This window comes from Myxocyprinus asiaticus, chromosome 34 (genome assembly GCF_019703515.2).
Source record: "Myxocyprinus asiaticus isolate MX2 ecotype Aquarium Trade chromosome 34, UBuf_Myxa_2, whole genome shotgun sequence".
NCBI classification, from domain to species: domain Eukaryota; kingdom Metazoa; phylum Chordata; class Actinopteri; order Cypriniformes; family Catostomidae; genus Myxocyprinus; species Myxocyprinus asiaticus.
Window position 1 is genome coordinate 8088164 of NC_059377.1, and position 21349 is coordinate 8109512.

The window sequence follows — 21349 nt, forward strand, 5'->3', positions numbered from 1 at the left end:
AAAAAGAGAAATACAGGCACTGGACAGCTGCCTGTGATGAAGCGTTTGAGAGAGCACAACAGTTGCTGCTCAGTAGTACAGCACTCGTGCACTACGATGCTAGAAAACCACTCAAGTTGTCCTGTGATGCCTCACCTTATGGCGTTGTGGTGGTAATATCTCATATCATGGAAAATGGAGGAGAGCGCCCAATAGCTTTTGCGTCTTGCACGCTGTCCGAGGCAGAGAAAAAGTATACCCAAATTGAGCGAAAGGCACTGTCAATCATCTATGAAGTCAAAAAGTTCCATAAATACATCTACGGATGTAAGTTCACACTTATAAACAACCACAGGCCTCTGCTTGCAATCCTGGGGCCAAAGGCAGCAGTACCCACCCTAGCTGCCCTCAGAATGCAGTGATGGGCCTTAATTCTCATGGCGTATAACTACAACATTGAGTACCGAAAGTCAGCTGACCACATAAATGCGATGCCATGTCCAGGCTACCTAGAGCTGAAAAGTACTGTACGGGAGATGAGGCGAGTATACTTTACTTTTCTCATGTTGGAGAGCTGCCTATTTGTACTAAGGCCATTGCACAGGCCACAAGGAAAGATCCAGTACTATGCAAGGTGTGGAATTACACCATAAATGGCTGGCGCAACTATGTGTTGGAGGAAAGCCTGAAGCCATACTTTACATGCCGACATGAGTTGTCTGAGGATCAGGGATGTGTGCTGTGGGGGATGCGTGTAGTAATACCACCCAAATACAGACACAGACTGCTGGAAGATTTGCACCATGAGCATCCTGGTGTTTGCCATATGAAGGCCCTGGCTCGTAGCTATCTGTGGTGGCCAGGAATAGACAAGAGCATTGAGGAGAGAGTGCTGAGCTGTCGCAGTTGTCAGGCAGTGCAAAAGCTGCCAGCTGTAGCGACCTCTTCATCCATGGAGGTGGCCGGAGCGCCTATGGCAGAGAATCCATCTTGATTATGCGGAGAAGGACAAACAGTTCTTCCTGGTGATCATAGACAGCCATTCAAAATGGTTAGAGGTGTTCCCAATGTCCTCTATCACATCTGCATGCACTATTGAGTTACTCTGATGTTTGTTTGCAGCCTACAGGTTACCTGAAGAGGTGGTTTCCGATAACGGGCCTTTGCTCATATCAGCCAAGTTCGCAGAATTCCTAAAGGGAAACAGAATCAAACACACACTTGTTCCAGCATATCATCCTGCATCAAACGGAGCTGTAGAGCGGTCAGTGCAGATTCTGAAATAAGCTCTCCTGAAAAGTGTCTTGGATGGTAAGCCAATACCATCACTCAAACACAGGCTTGCAAATTTCATGATCATGTATCATAGCACTCCCCATACGGTTACTGGAAACAAACCCTGCATAACTGTTCCTCAAGTGTCAAATCCAAAACCATCCAGGAGAAACAGCTTGAACAAAAGAAACAACATGACCAAGGAAAGAGACTTCTGAGATAATTTGCTGAAGAGGAACATGTGTGTATAAGAAATTTCAGGAGGACAGGAGAAATGGTTGAGAGCAACTCTAACTGAGAGACTGGGCCCTTTAATTTACCTCATACAGCAGGGGCAAAGAAAGCACACTGTGCATGTGGATCACATGTTACCCTGGAGATCTGGGGTTGGAAACATTCTACCTGATGAGCAGGAGGGGTCAAACAGGGGTGAAATAATGGACTGTGACAGTGAAAATCTGACCCCACCTGTTGATGAACGTGTGTCAGTGCCAACACGTGTCAGAACCCTCAGTGGAAACTGAGGCTGTAATCTCACCAATTCCTGAGGGTGCAGGTTCCCCAGAAAAACCAGTGCACAGATACCCACAAAGGATTTGTACTGCTCCAAAAAGACTGGATCTGTAATCTGTTGTTTTGTTTAAGGACTGTTAACCAGTCAAGAAGTGAAAAAAAAAAAAAAAAAAAAAAAAAAAAAAAAAGTTGGTATGTTTTGTGATGTACCTTAAATTGAAATTAAAGGTTCAGTATTTAAATAGGGTTTCAAATCTAAAGGGGGAGGAGTGTAATATATGGGCTTATTTGTTATTAACCAGAGACACTGTTTCCATTGGTTGTTCTCTATGACAGTCATGCCTACTTGACGGGTATGTGAAATGCCTATGTATGTGTATGTGGTTGAGTTGAGTTCTGCAAGTAATCAGTGAGTTAAACACATACCAGTGTCCCGTCTTGATTTCTTTAATGTAAGCACCCCGTAACATGGAAATATATTAGTTATCTCTGATCATGCTCCCCTTAGTGTTGATATTCAGCTTTCTGTTCGTCCTCACTATTTTTGGCCATGGAGGTTTAATTCTCTTCTTTTGCCAGATAATAAATTTATTGATTTCATTTCAACTTCAATTGATAATTATATAGCTACTAATCAGAATGGTGAGATTTCTTTTTCATTACTGTGGGAGTCACTTAAAGCATATCTACGTAGTCAAATGATTTCATATTCTGCACATTTAAACAGACTTCATGCAGCCAAGGTGCAAATGCTTGCTTCAGATATTTCTAATATTGACTAGCAGCATGCCATTGGTCCATCTCCAGACCTGCTTAAGCGTCATGTAGATCTGCAGGCGGAGCTTGACCTTATCCTGACAAATGATGCTGAGGGTCACATATTACATTCTCGTAGCTCTTATTATGAATACGGAGATAAATCTAGCCGACTGCTAGCACACCAGTTAAGACGACAGGCAGTGATCTATATAACGATGATACCTTTTGTAACTATGCTGAGTTGTCCTCTAAATTACAGCTACCAGTAGCTCACCTTTTTCGTTATTTTCAAGTCAGGCACTTCTCCATTTCCCTCTTCCCGAATTATCCTTCTTTATTGCCTAAACAGGTGTGGGAAGATTTACTTCAGCTCAACCCTTCTCAAAAGGCTGTCACTTCAGTGATCTATTGTCAAATTATGGATTTAGAGAATATTCTCTCAACAAAATTAGAAGTGCTTGGTAGCGTGTGCTGGGTGTGGATTTTGCAGAAGATTGGTGGCAGGGTGCTATTAATAGAATCCATACAAGCACAATTTGTACAAGACTCGAGCTCATGCTGTTTAAAATATTGCATAGAGTTTATTATTCCAAAGCCCTGACTCGCTGAAATATACCATAACCTTGATTACACATACGATAGATGTCATGCTTCCCCATGTAATTTGAGTAACATGTTTTTTCTTTGCCCAGTGCTTCAAAACTATTGGATTAATTCGCAATTACGTCCAAAGTACTTAAAATCAATGTAGATGTGTGACCTGCTATTGCAATTTTTGGGATCCCCAAGGTTTGGACTAGTTTTAATTCCACACAGATATTTTAGCATTCACCTCCTTATTAACTCAACGTTGTATTTTATTTCTTTGGAAATCCTCCAAGCTTCCCACTGTTTCGCAATGGCTTGTAGACAATATGGCTTTCCTTAAACTTGAAAAGATAAGGTGTTGTAGGAATGGTAGCTCTGGTGCTTTTTTCAAAAAATGGCAACCTTTTATAAACTACTTCAACGCTTTACAGATTCTCCCCTTGGACTCATCATGCACCCCGCCCCTCTTCTTTTTTTTTCTTTTTTTTCATTTTAATTTAGAGTATCAGAATATTATAATTATTATTGATATTATCTCCATCAATAATACTAATATATGCTTTTTTATGTGTAAAAAGAAAAGATGGAAATGTGAGATTGCTTGCGGCACAATGTTTGTTTTTGTTTCAACAATAAAAATTTGAAACATGAATTTCTGTCTGTTCATAGAAAGCTATCGTATAGTGTCAGAAGACTTGATGGATTATTTATATTGTGCTTTTACTTACTTTTTAAAGCTTGAAAGCCTTAATCCACATTTACTGTAATTGTATGCAAGAGAGCAACCAGTACCATCTTCAAAATTTCTTCTTTTGTGTCATACGAGTGTGGAACAACATGAGGTTGTGTAAATAATGGCATACTTTTCATTTAAGGTTATATATCCCTTTAAGAGGAGTATAGGACTTCCACCAGGGGAAAAAGGGCCTAAAGTGATTGATCCTGAGATTCCTTCAGAGCATGTGAGAGGCAGGGAATTGATCCTAGATCTGAGGAATGTAAAATAGAGAGAAAAGGTGCAGAAAAGGAAGTTTGAAAGCTCAAAGTACACTGGAAGATTGACTTTTCTTGTACTCACTGAGTTGGTTGAGGCTTTGTGTCTTCTTTAGGAGGTTCCCTAAAAAGATATGTTTAACAGCTCAGCACACACATAAGGCAAAACAGGTGAAAAAATTAAAAAGATGACAAATCATAAACGAATTAAATAAATTATAATGGCATAATCAAAAGTCACAAAACAAAACTGATAATAGTATATAAATATTAGGGCTGCAAAAAGTAAGGTGCTAGTGTACATTATTAATTAAATAAGTACAGAATGTACAGAATTAAATTCCTTGGAATTAATGCAGTTTGCTGTTTTGATTTTATAACATTCCCGTAGCCTGATTCTGAATTCAAGAGAACTTCATAAATAATGAGTTTCACACATTTGTGAATGTTGGAGGAAAGCCATCTAGATGGCAAATTTCTTAATTAAATCAAATCCAGATGGGACAGTTAACAAATGTAAATCATTCCCAGCTTGTGTGAAGCTCATGAAAATTATAGTGTTCAAGTGAAACACACTGTGGATGGTGTAAGTGTTCTTGTGAACGTCACATGAGCAAAAGCGTGCTGGAGTTTTCACACGAGAGGACTATAGTGAAAATGTTAATAGAATAACTCTTACAGATTATTTTGTATTTTCTGTGTGTGAAAAGTAACCAACAAGTGCAATAGAGCGCAACAGTCTGGTTCCAGAAGTAAAAATCCCATTTTTTTTCTGAACAGACGAACTGATTTTTAACGATAACTTCTTAACCTTTAAAGACAGACCTACTGTGAACTCCAAGGTTATTAATCGATGCTTCTATTAAAGTCATCAGTCTGCATTATTTCAACTCCATTTGTTAAAAATCATGTTTAATAGTGGAATTCCTGGGGTAGAAAAACACTTGCCTTGATCCTGAGGGTGGAAAATCCACCAGAGAATTGTGGCAAACAAACCTTGGTAAAAAAGCTCTGCAGCGACCAGCCCATTTTCATGACGCCCTGTGAATGGCACAATCAAGTCCACCTCCCTACATGCTCAAACTACTTAAAGGTGCACTCAGTAACTTTTTTTGCTTGTGTCATCTTGGACTTACAGTGACACCTAGAGGTGTGGATGCATCATCATTAAAACGCAGTAGTTTTCAGTCACAAATGCAATTGTAAGTATTCACTATTCACAGTGAGCCATGATTAATTTAATCTCTCAGTGAAAGTGTCAAATAACAGAGTGGTTACTGAGATTAAGCGAGTAATGTTCGTGTGGTCATGTGATTCTAACATGGCAGCCCCCATGTGTGGACCCTCTCCATGTAGAATAAAACAGCTTTTATAAGTTACTGATATGACTGGAGTCTTCTTCCCATATGATTGCTCATGATTTTACACATTTGTTCCAAAATTACAGTTCATTTCTTAAGGAGTAAGACTTTTTTAATCAGCGATTTTAACATTTTTGCATTGTTTTTAATTCAATTACATCATTTGCAATGCTTCATGGGATTGCAGTTTATTCCCTCATGAAAGATGTTAAGTACACAGTCTTGTAACTTTGTCTTATTAACCCCGTTTCCACCTGGTATTAAGATGCGTTTCGGGTGATCAGATCACATGTGTTCAGGTGAGACACATCGCTGTTTACACCTGGTCGCTTAAATGATATTAAAGCGCAACAAAGTCAGTAAAGACAAAGAAAGCGCAAAGAAAAATGGTGCGCTGTTTCTCCCAGATGCGGCTGAAATTTAATCTAAGCACAAATGCAACATGTCAAGCAAAATTATCCATTATTTTAGTGGATAACCTGCATTAAAGGAGCTTCAGGTGTTCGTGCTTGTCATCTGTGTTGATATCAAACACACTTAAGAAGATCCGTGAAACTTTCGTGATTGTGTATGTATCTACTTTTTGAAATGTTCAGATCGGACGGTTATTTCCTGTTAAAGTCGCTCATAAACAGCAAACTTTAAAATCTCGTTATAGCACAGTGGTTGATTGACAGGTAAGGGGCTTGAGTTTCACTGCTCCCGTGACACATACAGGATGGATTAGCGTTACACCTCAAATGTGATGTGGACACATGCATTTTTTGACCACATTGTGGTTTTTGTGATCTGATCACAAAATGTTTTAGACCCCGTTAAGACCTGTATTTAGGGCTGACCACATGTGATCGGATCACCCGAAACGCATCTTAATACCAGGTGGAAACAGGGTCTTTTCTGATTTTCGAATACTTTTTTGCTTCAAATCAAAGTTTGTAATGTTGTCATTCACCTCGGAGCTGGTTGGTTTGGTTCATGGCTTAGAATTTTAATTAAATCGCTGTGGAACAATTGAATGGGAAAAATACTTCTGAAACCAAGATGGCTGAAAAAGTGTCCGGGCATTTTGCACTCTATCTTAAAAGTTTTATATTTTTTATAAAAAAAATTAAAAAAAATGTATATAGTTTGATACAAAATTGAGCAATTAAGAACAGAAGTTATGAGATTAATAATTTTCAATCTATTGACAGCCGTAATAAGTATATACAGTATATACTGATGATAACTCAAATTAAATTGCTATTTTAATGATGAATAAAATAAGTAAAAAGTAACAAAAAGACACAAATATACAACACACAAATATATACAAACCACCAAAAATATGAAGATCATGCAATGTAAGATATAAAAATATAAATCAAAAATAATAAGAAAAATCAATCTGTTTTGCTTCATCTGTGACTCTTGGAATATGTTACAGGCTATCAATCTGAATTTTAATACCTTTCTCATAAAAGCCCATAGATGATGTAATGAAAGCATATCTAAATCTACTGTTCAATTAACACACATTCACCACCTGAGAACTATTAAAATACCAACATAGATTTAATTGAGATACACAGATCTCAATATCTACAGTATAAGCTGTGCTGTTTGATCACTGTGATTAAGAAGCTGAAAAATTTTATTGAGACCTCACTGGATGTAACACATGGGAAAGTGTGACAATGGCATATGTTCACAACGACAAGTGTTCAGAATAGCACACTACCATATATACCACACTATTTCTGTAGTATATACTGTAGTATGTTTACTGTGCATAGTATGCGAACAGTCATGTGATAGCAATATAGCATGTTTGAAACATTTATTGTTGCATAGTGCATACTGTTTCACATACTGTTTTCTTAAATATTTGGTAGCATACAGTAGTGGTGTAATGTGGATTCACCACAACCAGCGGACATGATGGTGACTTTTTGCCGCACTTGCAGGAAGGGCATTGTTATTAATAACAGATATACAGTATCTCTAGATAAGAAAAAGATCTAGTAGCTTAGCTTGCAAGAGTGCAGAGAGAATATAACAAGTAACAAACCATTCATAAATTGCTATGAAACATTCAAAAACAGATGTAAAATTGATGTAAGACAGACAGCTGTTACTGTACTATTGTTGTATAGGCTATAGTCTGTGAAAAGTGGCAAACATGTACAGTAACGTTTTAAGGCAGAGCCAATAAGCATAGGCTACTGTAAGTGTTAATCCTGTTACACAACATGTTCAGACAACAGGCATGACATGAGACTTATTAGGCTACCTGAGAATAATGACTCATAAATAGCCGATGCATGTGACTAATTTAGCAGCTGAAATCTGAGCAATGCATTGTTCTTACAATCTTATAACTTTGACAATTATTAGCTCAAATCAAGACCTGTTAGAGTACTATAATATAAACTATACCAAATGAAATCATTCTGGCATACACAGATGCTTTTATGTCACAATGGAAAAAAACTAAATGCCCAGACTGTGATACAGAACTGATGTTTTATGGGTCAAAGGGCAATCTAGTTTGTTGTGGTGTGGGGTGGAAATATCAGTGTATGTTTGGCTGGATAAACACTGTGCCTCTCAGACCAAGTAAAGAGATTACAACCTGTGATTAGCCAATCAGCATGGCCATTTTAAATACATGACGCTGATGCCTTATACAGCTCAGGTGCAGAGATCAAGTACACTTTTACCATTACAGCATCATTCATACACGCTGCAATAAAACAGGGACTATGCATACTACTATACTATGCACAGAAGTAGATTAGAAATGCAAAATAAAAAAAATGTATTTCAAAAATTATAACTGGACTGCGGAATTACACATGAACAAGGTCAGGCAGCATACTACCATTTGAAACGTTTCTTATTGCATGATGCTGACTTTTTGTAAACTATTCAAAAAGACAGCATGCAGAATATAGTACAGAATACAGTATGAGAGTGTCATACCAAAGCTCTGTTTAAAACCTAGTGAGCTGCCTTGCTGTGTACTTCCTATAGGCATCTCTCTTCTAAGTGGCCGCTCAGGGGTGCATTTCCCATACAACTATGTAACTCACTGCTTAACCTCCATAGTACAATACATCGTTGGAGAAATTAACTAGCAAGTGACAACTGTTTCCCGAAACCATAGTATCTCTGTCGCACATCCATCATTCAAACCACTTTGGTTCAACAATATAGAGCTGTCATTAATGATGTTGTGCAGAGGGATGAGTAAATGTACATGTACTCCAGAAAGCTGTTTAATGCGAGAAAGCTGCTGAACACACGAAAGCTGTGTACATGTGTAAATGTGACAGATACATTGCGCTGCAATAGGGGTTTCCCATAACATCAGACTTCGGGATTCCCCCGACGCACTTGAGCGCATACGCACATGTGCAGTCTTCAAAAAATTAGAAGAACGGCACTTATGCGTTAACATCGTCACATAAGCAGTATTCTCCGACAGAAGCAATGTGTATTAAAGCGCTTTCAATTAACAGCCTTTAATGCATTCACGTTTACATGACGTTTCAGAACTACACTTTCTGCAAAACCCTGGAATAAGCAATTTGTTCGCTGGAACTATAGTTTTGGGAAATACGAAATCACTAAATGAACTATGTTGGTAATGATGGAACCAGCGACCATAGTTGGCTAATGATGATTTTTGGAAACACACCCCAGACTGAATGTGTTCTTGTGCTAAAAAATGACAGTGCAATGAATAGAACAGAATGTAGATGTCTCAAAACACATTTTTAAAAGCTGAAGTTTTTTTAACTTGACATAGCGTCTTAAAAAACCTGGCACTCCTGCATGAGATGCTGAAAAAACAGCACAACGCAAAAAAGACAAAAACGCATTTGGTGTGAACAACCCTAAATCAGCACTCTAACTCAAATGGAACCCCACCAGTGACTGATTTGGAACACTCCACGTGAGCAGCCATTCTATGCGGCAGAAAAATAGCAATCTTCACATAAAATGCACTGGAAACTGCACTCACAATTCCAACAGAATCTGATGTTAGCATGTTGCTAAGCTAACAGCGCTTTCATAAGCATAAAAAAATGCACTACACAAATAAACTGTAAGTAAAATCATTATTTAAATAGATTGAATGTTTGTTTGTTTTTCAGCTTTCGCATCAGGAGAGGAGCACACCTATGATGCCTTAAAATGCTGTGAAGGTAGGCAGCTTACTAGGTTTTGAAACAAAGCTAAGCTCCCTCATGCAGGCTAAAGCACACCCACACAGGCCAGAACAAGTGGTACAGAGAAGCTTGAATGGAGTGTGAATGGAGTATGCCTTCTGGCTTTACTCTCATGAATGTCAAGCGTGCATGGACCATTTAAAGCAACAGTTGCTGAACCCAGGTAGCCAATCACAGAGCTGCTGAGTGATATCACAATTAATTAAATCATAAAAACAAGAGGCACAACATTGTCCACTTCTAAAAGGAAGGCGGATGGCATGCCACAACCACTCAATGTGCTGTCAAGTGGGATACCCGAAGGGTAATACTGTATCTCTGGAATCTGTCTTTGTGTGTTACGTCATATTATGACACCATTACAAAAGGCATGTAGACATGTCAATGTTACAATTTCTTCTAAACAGATGAGTTTTTTAAGGTTAATGCTCTAACGAGTTTTAAATCAACAACCCTAACACTAACCCTAATCTCAACATGATCACACAGGATGTATGCATGTTGTTTCCGAGAGTACCGGTATCCTAGGATCAGGCACATTTTGTCTACTCACTGAACAATCGGCATCTCCTTTAAGACATTTTTACATTGCCTCCAATGTGTTTACCTTCCTCTGTGGTGGGACCGGAAGCATGTTGCATCAGCTGCGTAGGAGATCCAGGTTTGGATCCCGCACTGAAACTAGAAAGTAATCACGTCCATAATCGGTGATGAGTGCGATTTGGAGGTTGGATTTGGAGGTCCTTTTCTCTCTGACAAAACATTTTCACTTCACTGATGGTTAGGTTTGGGGGTTCCTTTATAAAATATGCATTCCTCTTCACTGTATTAAATCCTGTACAGCTGAAAACAGCTGAAAACAACTCACTTCACAACTCGCTTTAGGCGCCATTCTGTAGACATAACACCTAGAAAATGGAGCTCACACGTGCTCATACGCCCAACAACACGTACCACTTTTGCCACTGGAGGAAGTGTTTTGCATTTCGATAAGCACAGGCTAATTTTTTGGCTAAAGTCAACCTCCTGTTTCCGATTTCACTGTGAAATAACTCTGAAAACCTACCTCCCTACCCTAAACCTTAAACCTAAACCTAACTGATAGTGTTATAAAAGACAAATGCAACATGAAAAAGACAATTGCTGAAACAACCACATCATTTTATGGTGCTTCTATGACACTTTTGCTCATGTTTCGACTCCCATGCTCTTGAGGACTTGTGCCCTAGTTCTTTGCTTTTCAGATTCAACGCTCTATCAGTTGAGCTACCGCACAATTTGATTGCATGCTTGTAAATGTAGTTGGTTATGTAATGCAAACGTTTAAATGTATTGTATTACAAGTTTTGCACTATAGTCGCAAGATAGCATTGTGTGAGGACTGAGGAACAGAGCGAAAAGTGTGATATTCTGATATTCTGACGTTTTACTATTTATTTGTGTGAAGGGGAACAAAAGTCCTTGTTGTTGTAGTGCCTCTAGTGTTCATTTCACCAGTAAATCAATGGTGTGACAAGCCACGTAAAAAAGTTTTAAAAAAAATTAAATGTAGGAATAGTAACATTATTCTATGAAACCAGGTTGAAAACATTGCCCTGTTTATTTAAGCATCCCAACCAACCCGACACAGCAACATTGGCTAAACCAATAGTGTCAACTTGAGGCGGGACTATCTGTTTTTCTAACCAATGGAAGACGTGTCATTACTTTTGCAGTTCTGTTTGGTGACGCTAGTGATACAGAAATTTTAATCCAAATGCTACAAAACTACCATACAATCAAACTTGGATTGAACTTGCAGTAGCATAAAAGTGGCACAAATGAATGCACACTGGACACAACCTGTTCAAAAAAACAAAACAAAAAAGGAAGCGAAAAAAAAAGGAAACAAATTCTACTAACTGAATTTTCTGAGAAGGCATTTCCTGAAAAAAATGGATTGCTGATTGAACTGAGATCAGATATAGCCACATTATCCAGTGGTGATGAGAGAGAGTAACATCTTACCGAGTGATTGTGAGGTCTTCAGGTACACAAAGCTTACAAAACTGTGTCAGTCAAACAAATTAATGTCAAGTGCTTCTACAGCCATAGAATGAGATTCAGTTCATTTACAACGAGGAACAGTAAATACAATGGGTCTGTTCCAAAACCTAGAGAGCTGCCATCGGGGGCAGTATGTTAAGACTGAAAAGTATAGTTAAAAATGTGTTTAATATGATAGAAAACTGACTATTTTACCCAAAATGTGTGCGTGCTATCGCGCAGCTTCCTCTCGCTTCACCTGTATTGAAATCATGCACTGCAAGTGAGGAGTGCCATTTAAATGATGCATGGAGTTGTTACCTATGAAGAGTGTTCCAAATCGCTCTCTTATGAGGCTCCATTTCAGATAGGATGCTACCATAGAAGACAGCTCACTAAGTTTTGGAGCAGTCAGTCTAAACAATCAAAGTCTAAACATACTGTAGTTCATTCTAATTAGTGGTGTTTGCTAAGGCAAGTATTAGAGGACTACTAATATTCCTCATATTAAGGGTTAGGGACTTAATAAATATTGGCATGTAACATATTCCGTTCCTTCAGTGCTGCAAACATAAATGGTAACTTAAATCGTGTGGCTTGTTGACGAGAGGTGTGTTATTACTTTTCTAATGATCTGACTTACTATTTTCGTATGGTGAGGGCAAAAACTGAAAAAATCTGATTTAGGCTTGACCCGAGCCATATCTAGAAACCGGAATATCATTTAGAGTGGGAGGTGACTTAGGGGCTCTTTTCACTAAGGCCAGTAAGCAACCACTTAGCAACCACCCAGAACAAAGCAGTAAACCAGATATGTTGACATTATATAGAAAATGTAGCCATCAAATACTGTATCTGGTTTGCAGGCAAGAGTGTTGTAGGTTGTATTTGCAAACTCAGTTGCATTACACATTCTGACCTGCCACCCTGGAGGTGTGATATGGACACCTGAACTCAAAACACACCACTATCCTGACAGATCACACTGTAAGTGTGACACCTGAGAGAAACCCAACACACGTTGTACTAAGCGGCTATAAAGAGCTTGACAGCAGTTTATATTACACCAATCAGCCACATAATTAAAACCACCAGCCTAATATTGTGAAGGTCCCCCTCGTGCCACCAAAACAGCACCAACCCGCATCACAGAATAGCATTTTGAGAAGATATTCTTCTCACCACAATTGTACAGAGCGGTTATCTGAGTTACCGTAGACTTTGTCTACACAATATTAGGCATGTGGTTTTAATGTTGTGGCTGATCAGTGTATATTACAATAAAAAGGGGTTTGACTTAGTAACATCACAGAATCATTTTTAAAATATGTTGTTCATAGAATAGTGTACTGACTTGGCAGAAGTGTGCTGCACTTGAAACTCCCATGTTTTGGCACTGAAGCTGGTCAGGTGTTCTACAAACAGACCGAGAGGGTACACTGGCACCGCATCAGAAGTTCACTGGGTTCATGAATCTAGGCTTGGAACTTGGGGCCAACTGTGCCACTCCAATAAATAATATGTCTATTCTCTCTCTAAATTCAGAGCCAAACTATTGCAACAGGGGGCAAAGATTAAAGGAAAGCAACAGGTCGGTCTATTTAAAAAAAAAAAAAAAATGATCAGTAAACTGATTTTGCTTTATCCCTATTTGCTTTGGCTTGTTTATGTCAAAATGAGCTGGCATGAACTCCACAAGTTCGTAAAATTGCGTTTTTTAGCGTAACATGAGGTAAAGAAGCACAATTTATGATACCAGTGTTGTCATATTTTATTGCTGATTTGAAATATGTTTTTTGATCGTAATCTTGACTAACCGATTTGGAGATTTCAGTCTTTCATTATTCAAGTAGATAGGAGCTGCATATTTGCCACTTGTTTACATAGAAAGCAAGTCGGTCTAAAAGACTGCTGCATACAAAACCTGATGATCCAGTATGATTTGAGAACGTTACAAAGAGCTCAGGTTCAATGGAAGCAAGTAAATATGACTTTTTCTACAAAAGATTTAACATGGTCAATATCACAAATTTGCTTACATTTGTTTAGTTACATAAATAGTGAAGAAATATTTCACAACTTTGAGTAAAATTATTCAAAATCCTTTTTTTTTTTTTTTTTTATGTGGTCCAGATTTTTAATGTGGTCTCAGATTTTTCAGATTTTCTATTGTATATGTTACCTTTTAGATTTTTGTTCACATAAAGGAATATTCCGAGTTCAATACAAGTTAAGTTCAATCGACAGCATTTGTGGCATAAAATAAATATTGATTACCACAGAAAATTAGTTTGACTTGTCCCTCCTTTTCTTTAAAAAGAAGCAAAAATCAAGGTTCCAGTGAGGCACGTACAATGGAAGTAAATGGGGCCAATCTGTAAATGTTCAAATACTCACTGTTTTAAAAGTATTGCCACAAGACGTAAACAATATGTGTGTTAACTTGATTTTACTGTGATAAAATCACTTACTAGCCTTTTCTGTGTAAAGTTATAGCCAATTCTACAACTTCATTGACATGACAACGTAATGCAGTAAACCCTAAAACACTAAAATGAATGTAAAAACACCATTTTAAATAACATTATAGCTAAAATAATACGCAAGTCTTAACAGAAGCATGAATGTAAGAGCTTTTATAAAATTATAAGCTTCAAATTTCTGCCTTTTAAACTCTCCAAAAATTGGCCCCCATTCACTTCCATTGTAAGTGCCTCAATGTAACTTCCATTTTGGTTTTTTAAAGAAAAGGAGGGATGAGTTGAAATACATTTTTGTGTTGTAATCAACATTATGCAACAAATGCTGTCGATCGAGACATTCCTTTAAATAGTTTTGTGGTGTGACAAATGAATTTTTAAAAGTACAAATATTCCATAAAATCTAGCATAAAAGAAGAACCACATTCATAAGAATTATAACTGAACCCGTACAGAAATGTAATATATGAACATAGAATTATAGTACATTTATTTGTGCATATATGTACACATTTAAATTTCACTAGTATTTGTCAAAATGTGTTACATATATGATTATTTTTATTATTATATATATATATATATATATATATATATATATATATATATATATATATATATATATATATATATATATATATATATATATATATATATATATATATATATATGTTACACAAGTTTGTGACTTTTTCATACCAGTGAAAACCGTATAAAAACACATTTTATTTGTATATGTGTGTTTTGCATATACAGTATTTCATATACAGTATTTCATATTCAGTAGCTTTATCCGATTTCTGTATGGGAAAAATGTTTCAGGGAGTTTTAGTGCTCCATTGCATTTAATAAGGCATACATACACCAAACACACAGAAATGTTGAGCTTTCTTTCAGCACACATAACGCTGTTACCGCACACATGCAGTGACTAAAGGGAAAACACACATCAGCACAGTGAGCACGAGTGGACAGCGCCGTGGTGCTGAAAACACACAGCTGCTGGCGCTCGCGAAAGAACAATCGCACAATTATCGTCCTGCTAGGTGTTGCTTTAATGTTTAACGTGTGACCTAGTCGACAGCACGCATTAAAAAGCGTAGTAATCTCTGGTAAACGGCAGCTGACGGGATTTTTAGCGAAGATGGCGCCCACAGCTAACCCAACCCAGCGGCGATACACACAAAATGACCATAACAACTCTGAATATTACTACAATAGTAGCGCGAGAAACTATAAACATACACAGCACGAGCGATAAACCCCTCTGAGGCGCTTTGACATCGGCCTCTCTGGTGGCTAACCTGGGTATTTTGAGCTCGTGTCAACAATAGCCTAATATTGACAGTCCACGTAAGCAGACGTATTAAATTTCAGGAGACATTCATGATGAAAATGACAAGGGAGCGTTTTTAAAGAGACACGGGCGTGTTGAAATGCAGCCATCGTCCACAAGCTCCACCATTCACACTTACTGCAGCACCACACACACGCGCGCTAGGCTTCATAGAGCCCTCCAGCTTTCTGGTTCCCTATTAAGTGTGCTGAACACAATCAGGTGGCTTACTTCAACATGGACTGCTCTTTCTCCTCCTCTTTCTTCTGTCGGTCCATGACCGAGAGGATGATCTTTCTCTCCTCCTCGGTGAGGTGGCTCAGGTCCGGCATGTCCGGTTGAGCGGGAGCCGCAGGGGTTGCGGCCGGACCACCCCGGGCAGACATTTTCAGGTGTCAGGGTGCTGAAAGGACCAAAACATGAGCAGTAAATGAAATACAATCAATGTGAACATCTGGGGAAATATCTTTGCATCATATAGTGTTGTAGTCCCCACACTGCAGCTTACGCATGTGAAATGAGCTACATTTAGTACACATATCAACATTAGGAATAATCGAAATAACCCCATGGCAGCATAGGTTAGGATGCTGGCATAGTATAGGTCCCCACAGCCTGTAGTACGGTACGGAATTGGCTTAGAAAAACAACCCCAGTAATAAGGTGCGAGAAACCCCTCAGGGTTCCTGAATCTAAGGGCATCCCAACCATGCCTGTCATTAGCCATCTGTTCGACTGTGTAGAGAAATCGAGTGCTTGCCTTTTATTTCGCTATCATGGTGAAAGCAGTCTAACCCATGGCTGCTGCTCTTATGGAGAGCTCTCGCGCATTGTCCAATGGCGCGGCCCGCGGTCACTTATTTTGCGGTTGTCGGCGTCCTCGCTTTCGCCACCAAACCCTTGATTCCCTCCCGGCTGCTGTTAACTCCAACAGATTTCTTGAATGCACAAAAATGGAAGCAATAGGGGAAACGTTCCGATAGGAGAGCGAGCGAGGCGGGGCGACGGTCTGACGTAGGACAAAGATCAGACGCTCCGGTCGCACGCGCGAGCGGGGGCTAACGGAAGTGCGCGCGCCCGGACACTTCCATTGACGGGAGGCGCGAGAGGAGTTTGAGCTGTGATATAGGCTGTAGAGTGATAGCAATCTACCATACTAGTTATTTAATTGCCCATGATGGTTTAATGTTTACCTGCCCAAACTGACGCACAACAGAAAACAGTTGTTGGCTATAAAATTGTTGATGTCTCAACAACAGACTTCTACTGCAAGAACTTTTGACATTTAATCACGTGCAGGAAGTTAATTGTAGATATCAACCATTTAATTTTCACTAGTTATAATGCTAATACTTGATATCAGGAATGGAAGTACTACTAGTGAAAGTGCTCATTTTTTTAAATCAGTATTTACAATTGCACAAGTAAAAATTAAAATTTGTGATTTTAAATTTCTCTCGGAAATGCCCATTATTATCCAAAATGGAATTTCAAATAGAAAAAAAACGTCATTTTTTATATCTGTAACTGCATTTTCACTATTACAATTTCCCAAATATCTATCATTCAGCCCAAACTCACACATCATATATGTACTTCTTACTAGGACAAATTATAATTTGTTGTATCAATAATTAGAAGTTTATTCCTGATATCAATAATTGAATAACAAAAAATTTATAGCTCCTGTTCAAAACACAATTACAGATATCTAAAATTAAATTTCTAAATACCAGCAGTGCAGTGCCGGTGTTCTGACAATCTGCTTAAGATGACCTACCGGTAGTTTTAGTTGTTATGTTTGTCTGATGGAATATGCTTCTTCCTCAGAATGAGCTACCTTTAATAGGGGTAGTACATCTTGTCAGCACTAAATAGGCTACCCATCAGAATGAACTACCATTTTAACATTAGTGGTAAAAACAGGGTAGCCCAATAGGGGTATAGAGGGGTATAGAATATGAGACGTTTTTCCGGCAGACCTGACTAATGCAGCATAACTGTGAGTTGAGGGATAAATTAGGTGTATGCCTGGCTGAAAAGATGAGTCTTTATTCTAGACTTAAAATGAGATAGTGTGTCTGAGTCCCGAACAATACTAGGAAGGCTATTCCATAGTTTAAGACCCAAATAATAAAAGAATATACCTCCTTTTGTGGATTTTGATATTCTAGGTACTATTAATAAGCCGGAATTTTGTGATCGTGGTGAACATGATGGAATATAGCTTGATTTAAGGTCACTTAAGTAAAGAGGAGCTACACCATTCAACGCTTTGTAACTAATGAACAGGATTTTAAAGTTTATACGAAACTTATCAGGTAGCCAATGTAGCAACAATAAAATTGCGCTGATATGATCATATTTCTCGGTTCTAGTCAGCACTCTAGCTGCTGCATTTTGAACTAAATGAAGTTTATTTATTGAACCTGCAGGACACCCACCTAGTTGTACATTACAATAATCTATTCTTGAGGTCATGAACACATTACGTTTTTCGGCATTAGAAACAGAGAGCATGTGTTGTAACTTAGCAATATTTCTGAGGTGGAAGAATGCTGTTCTACAAACATCCAAAATGTGTTTTTCAAAGGACAGATTGCTATCAAACAAACTTTGCTAACTTGGACAATTGGGAAATTTTGTCAATTTTCGAGGAAATATTAAATTGGGTATCGCTGGCGTAACAGTGAAAATTAATTCAACGATTCCTGATAATGTCCCCCAGGGGAAGCATATATAAAGAGAAAAACAGAGGCCCTAAAACTGATCCCTGTGGCACTCTATACTTAACTTTAGTTTGATCTGACAATTCCTCGTTTACACAGACAAAGTGGTAGCGGTCGAATAAATAGGACTCAAACCAAGCTAATGTCTGTCCACAAATGCCAACATAATTCTCAAGCCTATCCAAGAAAATTGTATGATCTATGGTGTCGAAGGCAGCACTAAGATCTAAAAGCATTTGAAGAGAAATACAGCTGCGATCAGATAATAAGAGCAAGTCATTTGTAATTCTTATAACTGAATTCTCCGTACAATGATAGGACCTAAATCCTGAATGAAATTCTTCACATATAACACTTATATGTAAAAATGAACATAGTTGAGAGGAATCTACCTTTTGGATTTTTGACATAAATGGGAGCTATGAGATTGGTCTATAATTAGCCAACTATCTAGGATCATGCTGTGGTTTCTTCATAAGGGGTTTGATAACTGCCAGCTTAAAGTTGCGTGCAATGTATAAAGTTTGTTTTGAGGCCATTTGATCTGATATTGAGTAATTTTTTAAATGTTGCAAATAAATGTAGCTGATGAGAATCCCTGAAATTATCAAATTTATTTTGAGACAAAATTTTGTAATTTTCAATGACAAATACGTATAAAAAATGTTTTTAATAACTGTCCAGTATTCAAGTGAAAGGATAGTATTTGGGATAAAAAGCTCCGCTTGATGCAGGGGCTAAATGCACTCATAAAACATTTTTTTAAGTTGATTAAAGATTTAATGTTTTTTTTTAAGTGGGGCGAATAGATTTTTTATGAAAATTCTTCAAAGTGGGCTCAACTTGACTGATCCATTTACAATGGAGACAATTTTTTTTTCATTGAATACTTGACATGTTATGAATTGACAAATGTGATTGAAATGAACAGAAAATGGTTAACCCTTTGCTGAAGTGGTTATTTTGAGAAAGTATTATCTTAATTTGTTACTCAGAAAAGCCTATTGTCCATATATCTACACAATATCACTATAACCCCCCTGGGTACCTTTTACCCCAAATGTGGGGTAAAAGGCTCCCTTGCCACCTTTTAAGAAAAAAATATATAATAATTTTAATTAAATAAATTTTCTTTATTATTTCTTTTCACACAAATTATGTTGCTCCGTCAATATTCAATAAAAAGACATTTATTTTTTTCATCTTGACACATTTTTTGACCAGAATTTTTTTTTTTTTCCTTAAGGTGTGCTTTCCACACCTTCCCTACACAGCCGATATATGAAATTGGAATTTCAACTCATAATAAATATCTGTAATTGTGTTTTGAACAAGAATGAATGGCAGATTATTGTGAAATTCTACTAGTGAAAATGCAGTTATAGATAGGCCTATCATGATTATTTTTTACTAGTTAAAATTCCATTTTGGATATCAAGAATGGGTAATTCCGTGAGTAATTACGTCTTTTTTTATATTAACAATTAGCATTTTTACTAGTGCAAATGTAAGAGCTGATATCCAAAATTATCACTTTCACCAGTGGTAATAAGCATTTTAACTAGTTAAAATGTAATTGTTTTCAATTCAATTTTACATCCTTTTTATGTACAAAAGGTCAGATTGCTTTGCCTATATCTTAAAATACTATCCCCCCCCCCCCCCAATTCAAGAACTATACACTTCCAGAGTGAGGAAAAAGTCTGGAAAAATCACTCTGGACCCCACTCACCCTGCCCGCTACCTTTTTGAACTGTTGCCTTTTGGCCGACGCTTCAGAGCCCTGAGCACCAGAACCGTCAGGCACAAGAACAGTTTTTTTCCTCAGGCTATCCATCTCATGAACAGTTAAATTGCCCCATTGAGCAATAACTATTTGCAATACACAGTTTAGTCTTTCTTATATTTATCCAACACATCCAACTTTTTCTGCAATTTCATTTCTCTGAAAAAAAAAAAAAAAAAACATTTGCACTGTACATAACAGATTTGTATTTCCACTGTACATAACAGATTGTATTAGATTTGCACTACCCATGTGTATGTGTGTATGTATGTATGTGTGTGTCTGTACGTATGTGTATAATTAGTTTTATTTTTTATTTTTTATTATTATCAATGTCTTGCTGCTGTTTTTGTATTGTTGTACACTGGAAGCTCCTGTCACCAAGACAGATTCCTTGTATGTGTAAGCATACTTGGCAATAAAGCTGATTCTGATTCTGATTCTGATTAATTATGAGCCTCTTCTCGCTCTCCCTTCTTCCCAGCTCTGCATTCTGTGCATTCTCTCAACCAACTTCATGGGATGTTTTTTAACAGTATGCTGGAAACTTGCTGCCTTTACTTCACTATTTTATACAACGCATCCACGACAATATATATATACACTGGCGGCCAAAAGTTTGGAATAATGTACAGATTTTGCTGTTTCGGAAGGAAAATGGTACTTTAATTCACCAAAGTGGCATTCAGCTGATCACAATGTATAGTCAGGACACTACTGATATAAAAAACAGCACCATCACTATTTGAAAAAAGTAATTTTTGATCAAATCTAGACAGACCCCATTTCCAGCAGCCATCACTCCAACAACTTATCCTTGAGTAATCATGCTAAACTGATCATTTGGTACTAGAAAATCACTTGCCATTATATCAAACACAGTTGAAAGCTATTTGGTTCATTAAATGAAGCTTAACATTGTCTTTGTGTTTGTTTTTGAGTTGCCACAGTATGCAATAGACTGGCATGTCTTAAGGTCAATATTAGGTCAAAAATGGCAAAAAAGAAACAGCTTTCTCTAGAAACTTGTCAGTCAATCATTTTTTTGAGGAATGAAGGCTATACAATGCTTGAAATTGCCAAAAAAAACTGAAGATTTCATACAAAGGTGTACACTACAGTCTTCAAAGACAAAGGACAACTGGCTCTAACAAGGACAGAAAGAGATGTGGAAGGCCAGATGTACAACTAAACAAGAGGATAAGTACATCAGAGTCTCTAGTTTGAGAAATAGACACCTCACATGTCCTCAGCTGACAGCTTCATTGAATTCTACCCGCTCAACACCAGTTTCATGTACAACAGTAA

The 21349-nt window shown here is 37.7% G+C and overlaps 1 protein-coding gene across 1 annotated transcript in view; it reads right to left on the minus strand.

The window, feature by feature from the left end:
- The window catches only part of rims2b (regulating synaptic membrane exocytosis 2b), a 217071-nt gene extending 200595 nt beyond the window's left edge, over nucleotides 1–16476 (minus strand). The window contains exons 1-3 of the mRNA XM_051670284.1: nucleotides 16287–16476; nucleotides 15758–15929; nucleotides 4193–4231 (exon numbers count right to left, since the gene is read on the minus strand). Coding sequence (XP_051526244.1) covers nucleotides 4193–4231; nucleotides 15758–15912 — 194 coding nt within the window. The 5' untranslated portion in view covers nucleotides 15913–15929; nucleotides 16287–16476. The remainder of the gene's footprint in view (nucleotides 1–4192; nucleotides 4232–15757; nucleotides 15930–16286) is intronic.
- Nucleotides 16477–21349: the final 4873 nt, after the last annotated feature.